Source organism: Mus musculus, chromosome 10 (assembly GCF_000001635.26).
Source record: "Mus musculus strain C57BL/6J chromosome 10, GRCm38.p6 C57BL/6J".
NCBI lineage: Eukaryota > Metazoa > Chordata > Mammalia > Rodentia > Muridae > Mus > Mus musculus.
In genome coordinates, this window is record NC_000076.6 from 77,977,591 (window position 1) to 77,985,704 (window position 8,114).

General features: G+C 54.3%; 1 protein-coding gene and 1 long non-coding RNA gene across 5 annotated transcripts; one reads left to right on the forward strand and one right to left on the reverse strand.

Moving 5' to 3' along the window:
• The first annotated feature begins 939 nt into the window (after positions 1 to 939).
• On the forward strand, positions 940 to 7,848 carry Cfap410 (cilia and flagella associated protein 410). Of its 4 annotated transcripts, none has more exons than XM_006514008.1 (8): positions 940 to 1,191; positions 2,163 to 2,181; positions 2,911 to 2,957; positions 3,994 to 4,223; positions 5,280 to 5,451; positions 5,926 to 6,001; positions 6,352 to 6,417; positions 6,829 to 7,848. In XM_006514008.1, the coding sequence occupies exons 1-8, from the start codon at positions 1,115 to 1,117 to the stop codon at positions 6,955 to 6,957; spliced, it is 816 nt and encodes a 271-aa protein (XP_006514071.1). In that variant the 5' UTR covers positions 940 to 1,114; the 3' UTR covers positions 6,958 to 7,848. The 4 variants fall into 4 exon arrangements, with proteins under 4 accessions (XP_006514071.1, XP_030101100.1, XP_006514072.1 ...); XM_006514009.2 differs by having other exon boundaries at positions 1,031 to 1,191; positions 2,163 to 2,461; XM_030245240.1 differs by lacking the exon at positions 6,352 to 6,417 and having other exon boundaries at positions 1,024 to 1,191; positions 2,163 to 2,461.
• Gm51807 lies at positions 4,222 to 6,834 on the reverse strand. The gene is made up of 3 exons (XR_003949012.1): positions 6,392 to 6,834; positions 5,028 to 5,725; positions 4,222 to 4,901 (listed from the first exon to the last, which is right to left on the reverse strand). It is a non-coding gene; the product is annotated as a predicted gene, 51807 (long non-coding RNA).
• Positions 7,849 to 8,114: the final 266 nt, after the last annotated feature.

The window sequence follows — 8,114 nt, forward strand, 5'->3', positions numbered from 1 at the left end:
GAAGATTTCAACCTACAATCTTTCGTTTTGTTTTCTTCTGGAGATCTGTTTTCTCCAGAAGAAAACAAAACAAAAATTCATTTGTGATTACTTAAAATGCACACTGACAACCACAGGCACAGTACTGACTTTCAAAAACATAACGTCTATTTTCTATTTGTTTGTTTGTTTGTTTGTTTTTAAGGTTTTTGTTTTGTTCGTTTTGTTTTTCTACATATGAGTGTTATGCTTGCATGTGTGTGCAACCCAAGTGACCTGTCTGGTGCGCAAGGAGGCCAAAAGAGGGGCATTGAGTCCCCTGGAACTAGAGTTACATAAGGTTGTGATCCGGCCATATGAGTGCCCTGGAAAAGCAGCCAGCGCTCTTAACTGTTTCTTCAGTCCCTCCCCAAGCCCCCACTACTCGGCTTTGTCTTTTGAGATAATGTCTGTATGAGCCAGTCTTGCCAGAAACTGGCTCAGGCAATCCTCCTGCCTCAGCCTCTGAGTGCATCAATTACAAGTGTCAGTCATCGTCTGGTTGTGGATTAGCTGTTATGTAACACAAATCCCCGATTTGGGGTCAAGCAGAAATGGGTGAGGGCTCAGTGGTGACCAGGGCCATGGCAGGGATTAGGATCCGGAGCAAGCATGCCAGGAGGGTTTCTGCTGGCATCCACTACGAGGACTCTGTCACCCTTCCCGACTCGACCTTTTCTGTCCTCGATGTCTCCGAGACCAGCCAGGCGTCCCGAGTCCCTCACACACCGGCGCCTTTCTCACCCAAGCCAGCCCATCTCAGACTCTTGCACACTGGAATCCTAAGGGCCGCCCTTCCCGCGCACGCAAACACGGGATGCAGAGACCAGCGGTCCCCAGGCAGCAAAGCCCGGAGCCTCGTGCATGCGCAGGACCGGCGGGCCGCCAAAGGGGCGGGGCGGAATCGCGTATCACGGAAGTCGGGCCGTCCCGCTTCGCCGGCGCGCTTCCGCCCTCTCGCCTGACTGCCAATGGGACCTCAGGCTCCGCCCCTAGAAACGCGGGCCCCGCCCCTGGAGACGCGCCGCTGCGCAGGCCTCTCCCGCTAGCCGAGTGTACAGCGGAGGGCGGCCGGGCCCGCGGCCCTGTGGCCACCATGAAGCTGACACGAAAGATGGTCCTGTCCCGAGCCAAGGCTTCGGAGCTGCACAACGTGCGGAAGCTCAACTGCTGGTGAGGCCGGCCAGGAGCGGGAGGAAGCAGAGGCCGCGCTGAGCGCCTGCTACCCCAGGCTAGCTAGGTTGCAGGCTCACTCTGAGGCCAGTGCTTCAGAGGAGTGCGGCCCTCGCAGGATAACTAGAATTTCCCTCTAGTGTTGCTGAGGGCTTTTCGCTAACCCTCTGTGTCTGTGTCTGGTATCTGAAGACAGAGGTGCTTAGTGGCATGTCTACAGGGAGAGACTGAGGTTGTAAAGTCATGATCCGGTGCTGGAGAGGGTGACCTGGTATGAGTGACAGCCTAGACCTTAGATGCTATTATATGGATGCACTCTAAGTTGCATGGCTGAGTCACACTAATACTGAAAGCCCCGGGCTTCTGGAGGAGTTTGTATCTGGCGTGTGGAAGAGCTACAGGTGTCTCTGGGGACTGGGGTGGGATGCTGTGGCCAGAGCATTTAGCAGTGGCAGAGCAAGTGCAGACCCCTGCTTCTAGTAATGGTCAGTGGGCTACTGGAAAGAGTGAGCTTTGTTAATTAAAAGCCTTTCCCTGCCCTGGCACATCTGGTGTTGGGGCCACAGTCCTCCCTGTCCTGGGTTTTCAATAATGCCTTTCTTTGTCGAGCCAGCGAGCACATCAGGGCTTCCTCTGTGCAAGCAGAAACAACACACATTGCAGGCCCGTGAAGTTTGCTTCAGAAGTTGCATGACCGGCCTTTGAGCTTGGCCTCTTATGAAGATCCCTTTGTTTATGTGTGTGACTGGAAAGAGCTTTCTGCTATGGGAGCCTGAGAGGAGAAAACTGTGTACCCCCATGCACCAAGCAGGGAGTATTGGCAGAAACCAACCTCACCCTTATTTGGGCAACCAGCCTTCCTTACTGTTCCGAATGTAGAATCTTTAGATTTATAGACAATTGCCATTTCTTTGGGGATTTTTAAAATATTTTCATTCAACAAATTAAAGTCTATTTCTTTTCTTCTCCAGGGGCAGCCAGCTCACAGATGTAAGCTCTGCCTTGATTGTATCTTCTTCCGGATGCCCCTTCCCCCAGAAGAATAGCTAAAGTTACAGAACTGTGATCTTCAGCTCAGTGCCGTGTCACTTGCTAGACCTGCACAGAGGAAAACAGAGTCAAAGCTCTGCCTTGAGAGGAGTCCCTGGTGGTGATTTCCCTCAAGGACATCAACAGGGGCACTCTGCATGGCCTTCCTCAGCTTCAGGAGGCGACACCCCAACCCCACCCGAAATGACAGGCAGCTGGGACTGTGGAGCCCACAGCCCAGGTCTGATCCACAGATCTGATGGTGTGTCGTGGCCAAACTTAACTGCAGTTCTGTCTGCCTTGAGCCCAGAACCATTGGCAAGGAGAGTGTCTGTCCTTTCTTTGTGCCTCAGGGGCAGCAAGGAGAAAGGGTTGTGTATCTGTCTCAGGGTGGGAAACCACAAGATCCTTGGCCAGGCGTCCTCAGAGGGTATTGACTGTAATGATGTTCTGTGTTAGACACAGAACTGTTGTAAACTGCCAGGTAGAAACACCCAGTGTAGAACACCCCAAGAGCAGGCTGGGCCACAGAGACCAGCATGCAGCTGATTTCTTCTGAGTGCCCTGGTTGTGCAAGCCCATACCCCTTGGCCCCATTAGTACAGGTGACAGGACCCAGGACACATGTGTCCCCTGACCCGAGGTGACCACACTATTGTTAACTCACTGGCCCCGTTCTTCCCTCCCTAGATTTCCATATGCCGGGAGATGCCCAGCCTAGAGGTAATCACACTCAGGTATGTGACTGACTGTAGTCCTGGGGCATGGAAGCAATGGGGAGGCCGGGGAACTCATGTCTTTCCTCTGGAGTGTGGGAAAACAGGCAATCTGGAGACTCCCAATGCCATCTAAGACAGCAGCATCTGCTAACTGTCTAGGGAATGGGACTTCAAGAACCTGGAGCCCCTACCTGCTTTTTAAGGATCTTACATGGGCCTCCTAAAGGCTTACCTCTGCTTGTCCTCTCACATTCACCCCAGAAAGTAATCTGTGTATTTGTAGCAGGCTCCCTAATAATGAGTAGTAGTTCAGGTAGGCCAGTCCTCCCTGTGGCTACATCTGTCCCTGAAATTCCCAGTACCCTATCTCCCTGCCTTCCTGATTCCATCACTTCCATCCCGACATTCTCTCCTGCCCATCCTGGGGCCCAGGATAAGGCTGACACTTAGGGCCTGTCGTAGGGTTTCTATTCCTGCACAAACATCATGACCAAGAAGCAAGTGGGGAGGAAAGGGTTTATTCAGCTTACACTTTCACATTGCTGTTCATCACTAAAGGATGTCAGGGCTGGAACTCAAGCAGGCCAGGAAGCAGGAGCTGATGCAGAGGCCATGGGGGGGGGGGGGGACTTTGGCGGTGAGTGGATGCTGTTTTCCCTTCCTGTGTCTCCACACTTTCTTATGGGATGGAAATCATCCTAACGCCCTGTTTTGTTTTGGTTTATATATGATACGGAGCCTGTGGGCATTTTTGCTGAGTTTTAACCAGTGCCTGCTGTGGGTCAAAGCGTGTCCTCTGGGGACTCAGTATCATCGAAGAAGCAGAGTGAAGCATCTTGTCTGCCACAATAGTTCCATGTGAATGCAGAGCTCTAGGCCAAGGAGCTGCCCATGTGGATCTCAGGTTGAGGGATCCTGCTGATTAGGTTCTGACCCATTCTAAGGCAGAGACCTTCTCTTGGTACCCATGGGTGAGGCAGACCCACAGGTGGAGGCCGCTGGCCCGAGGAGGTTGAGACCGTATGGATCCCTGACAGTGTGCTGGTCCCTGCAGTGTCAACAGTGTCTCCACCCTGGAACCGGTGCGCAGCTGCAGGCGCCTGAGCGAGCTGTACCTGAGGAGGAACCGCATCCCCAGTCTGAACGAGCTGTTCTACCTGAAAGACCTGCCACACCTCAGGGTGCTCTGGCTGGCCGAGAACCCGTGCTGTGGCACCAGCCCGCACCTTTACCGCATGACCGTGCTGCGCAACCTGCCCCACCTGCAGAAGCTAGACAACCAAGGTGGGCTCTGGCATGGCCACCCACTGGCAACTGAGGTGGGGCCCAGTTTTTCCTGAAGGAACCACTGAGGAGGCACCCCTCCTCCCCATCTTCTGCAGCCCCCAGTGTACCCATTGCTCAGTCCTTGTGAGAGTGTTCCCTTTCAGACATGCCATTGCAGGGTTTAGTACCCTCAGGGGTCCTGTCATAATCCCACCTGGGCTTACGTGCCTCAACAGTCTCCTCCTTCTGCCTCCCTCCATAAGAAAAATCCCTGTGCCGTGGTGAGAATGCACAGTGACCAGGCAGCATGTGGTGGTCTCAGCTGGCAGCCAGACCTCTGGAGCCACACCATGCCCACTGACGCTATGTCTGCATGCCCCTCTGTCATGGTGGACAGCCCTGCCCTGGACTCTTGGCAGAGTCCATCTCACTGACTCCATGGGATGATTTTTTTAAGATGTATTTATTTATTATATATAAGTACACTGTAGCTGTCTTCAGACACACCAGAAGAGAGCATCAGATCTCATTACAGATGGTTGTGAGCCTCCATGTGGTTGCTGAGACTTGAACTCATGACCTCTGGAACAGCAGTCAGTGCTCTTAACTACTGAGCCATCTGTCCAGCGGAGATGATGTTCTTAACAGTTTCTGATCCTCCTCAGTTACACACAGTTGTCTTCTCCCAGACACTTACTAAACAAAAAGTGAAGCAGGGTAAATAGGTGAACTCCATTCCTTTTAAAACTTCCAGGCTGACAGCAGAGAACCCGCTAGCATTTGCAAGGCCCTGGGTCCAACCCCAGCACCACAGAGGTTTACCTGGATTGGAAGTGTTGCTCTTAGATGCTGCGCCTGGAGGGTCGCAAGCACCCCTTGCCCTTCTGACAGGTGTCACACATTCTGGGGCTGGGGATTGGAAAGAGCAGGACTAACTGTCCCCAGGGGCAGCGCCTCTGCCCTCTCCAGCACATGGTGCACACAGCAGTAGGCCTGCTGAAGCCTGGAGGAGGCACTGCGTGGAGGCCATGCTGCACAGACCTGATGCCGTACCCTTCCTGTCCTTTCCACAAGCTGTGACCGAGGAAGAGCTGACCCGCGCGCTGATGGAGGGAGATGAGATCACTGCCGCCCCGCACAGAGAAGGTGCAGGCAATGGCTGTCCCAAGCCCCCCTACGCCCTCAACTCTGTCAGCTCTGCAACTGAGACCAGCCAGCACCTGCTGAGCTACACAGAGGAGACAGAGTAAGCCTGCGGGGAAGCAAGCCCGCACTGCCCCAAGGGTATCCTCAGGCAGGAGAGGGAGACTTCCCATCTCCTTGGGGGGGGGGGGGGGGCGTGACCTCAAGAACCTGTCTGTGCACACCAGGCCGTGGGTCCTTTAGAGGGGCCATAGCTGACGAACTGGAGATGAACTCTGTGGGAGTGGCGACAGGCCACTGTTGGGCTCTGAGTCTCACTTGGGTCACTTCTGGGCCTTTCCTGAGACCCTGGGTGGAAAGCATTGCCAGTGGGAGCCCTGGGCAGAGAGAAGTTGCTCTTGGTGGCTCTGGGCCCCTATTCTGCACACTGGCCATTATAAAGGTACCTAGATTGAGGGCGCCTGCTTTCTGTCTCCTGCTCTGGGCTAGGACCACATGCTAGTGTGCCGTGGCCTAGAGATAGTGGTGCTCAGAGCCCTGTGACTGTCATACCCTAAGTGTCTCCTCTCACCAACAGAGTCCAGGGCCAGACTACCACAGACCAGTCTCCTTCCTTCTCACCAAGGGACACGATGAGGAGTCACAAGAATAGGGTGAGTGACCACTGCCCCCTCTCTCCAGACAGCAGCAGAAGGCAGGCTTCCATGGGTGGAGATAACACGGGGTCAGAGCTGAACTCATAGGAGGAGTGCGGTCCATGAGGCAGGAGTGTCAGCCACAGCACCTGAGCTTAGTTCTGCTTCCTACTCCAGCATGCCAGAGCACCGCCTCACTAGGTCACTGTCCCCTCAGGATCCCTTCCCTCTTCACTTGCTGCTGTTCCCTACCCCAGCGCGCGTGCGCGCGTGCACACACACACACACACATTCTCTCTCTCTCTCTCTCTCTCTCTCTCTCTATTCCAAGAGCAGAGCTGTGTTCACAGTCTCCCTTCCCTCACCAGGTCCTCAATTGCCAGAAAGCACTTGTCTCCCCACACCTACCGGGCACCCTCCTCCCTGCTGCTACAGTAGGTGCTCCTGCCTAGTGAACAAGGTCCACCTTCAGCTGGTTGCCTTGGACCTGCATCTGTAGAACAAGGACACACACAAGGGTTTGCAGAGGCCTTAGTATGCTATAGAGGTCAGGGGTCAGAAGCTAAAGTAAGTTACTCACTCCTGGCCTGTTCCTCCCAGTGAGCCACCGGTGCTGCCCCTCAGCTATGCATGCCTCTCACCTTTGGGTTGGAAACACCCCGCTCCACCACTTTGTATGAGGATACCACTCTGAGGGGCATAGGACCCTCAGACCCAAGCCTGGCTGCAACTGGATAGGGAACAGTGTACCAGGGTCTGTACTGTGGCTTCCTGGAAGGTCTGAGGCTTTCTATCCTGTAAAGGATGCCACCAGCCAGGTCTTAGGTCATTCTTTCTGTCCCCAGAACATCCTGACTGCCATATTGCTACTGCTGCGGGAGCTGGATACGGAGGGGCTGGAGACTGTCCAGCAGACCGTGGGCAGCCGGCTACAGGCGCTGCACAGGCCGGAGCCCCAGGAAGACATGGAGTGATTTCAGACGCCCCAGTATCTGGACCCTTTTATATCCTGAGGAAACACAGCCCTACCTGGAAAGCCTTCAAAGCAGGCCCAGTGGCTGCCAGCAAAGCAGACCCCTCTCCTGTGCTGAGGGCTGGCAGAAATGCTGCCCACCAGCATGGTCCCTGGGACTTACCTGCTGAGGCCCAAAGCTCTGGGCACTGTCTGACCCTTCCTCAAGGGAGGCCTGAAGGAGCCATACCCTCCAATAAAGCACTTTCTGTTTGAGCTGGAAGGTCTGGGACAGGAAGCATCTCGGGGCCTTGACGTTGAGGTTCATGTTGTTTCTCAGCCGCTAGGGGGAGCCCTAGTATCACTGTATCAAGCCTACCCTTGGAGATGCCTAGAATATCTTTACGGGGCACTGTGTCCCAGCTGTCCTTAGACATAGCCTGGGAGAATGGAATTTTTTGTTTTTTCAGGACAAGGCTGGTCAGGACACTGTCCTTTTTCTTTCTTCTTCAGGAGAGGGATGTCACCTGAGTGACTGTTGCTCGTCATTCTGAGGCGCCAGATGCCATTGGTAAAGTTGTCTTCGTTAGAGCCATTAATTGGGGGAGGCCCTGTAGCTTACCTAGGCAGGGCCACCTTGGTGCCTTGGGGTGACCTTACACCTGCCATAAGAGAACGAGCCAGGAAAGGCCCCAAGATTAGCATATGTAAAGCAACCTAAGCAAAAAAAGTCTAGAAGGGCCCTTAGAGGGACAGGTAGAACATGCCAAAGAAGCCTGCTGGCTCTGTAGATGACCTGTAAGGGTCTTAATGCTGAAGGTTCAGGGCAGCTGGGCCCTTGGCTTTGCTCCACCGCTGGCCCACTTCGAAACCTGGGAGTGCTTTCTCTCTTAATAAACTGTTTTTACCAGTGTCTGTGTCCCAGGCCCACTTCCTCGTTCCAGGATGTAAGATTCTGGAAATGCCCAGCAGGTTCCCTCAGGACCACACCCCATGCCTGTAACGTCCTAGCTTTCCATCCTCCTGTGGCACACTCACATATACCCCAGGGATGGGCAGACTACCAGCTGCACCGAGCCCCCAATCCCTGATCCCCACTCCCAGCCTCTGCTAAAGCACAGCTCATATCCCTACCTGGAGCCGAGCGTGGGACATTCAGCCACATCTGGAATCTTCCAG

What these genes read in the sequence shown, in the direction of transcription:
- Cfap410 (XM_006514008.1), top strand. Translation starts at nt 1,115, where the DNA reads ATGAAGCTGACACGAAAGATGGTCCTGTCCCGAGCCAAGGCTTCGGAG. An exon ending in AGCTACACAGAGGAGACAGA is followed by an intron (nt 5,452 to 5,925) that starts GTAAGCCTGCGG and finishes TCTCACCAACAG; the next exon opens with AGTCCAGGGCCAGACTACCA. An exon ending in TGAGGAGTCACAAGAATAGG is followed by an intron (nt 6,002 to 6,351) that starts GTGAGTGACCAC and finishes TTCCCTCACCAG; the next exon opens with GTCCTCAATTGCCAGAAAGC.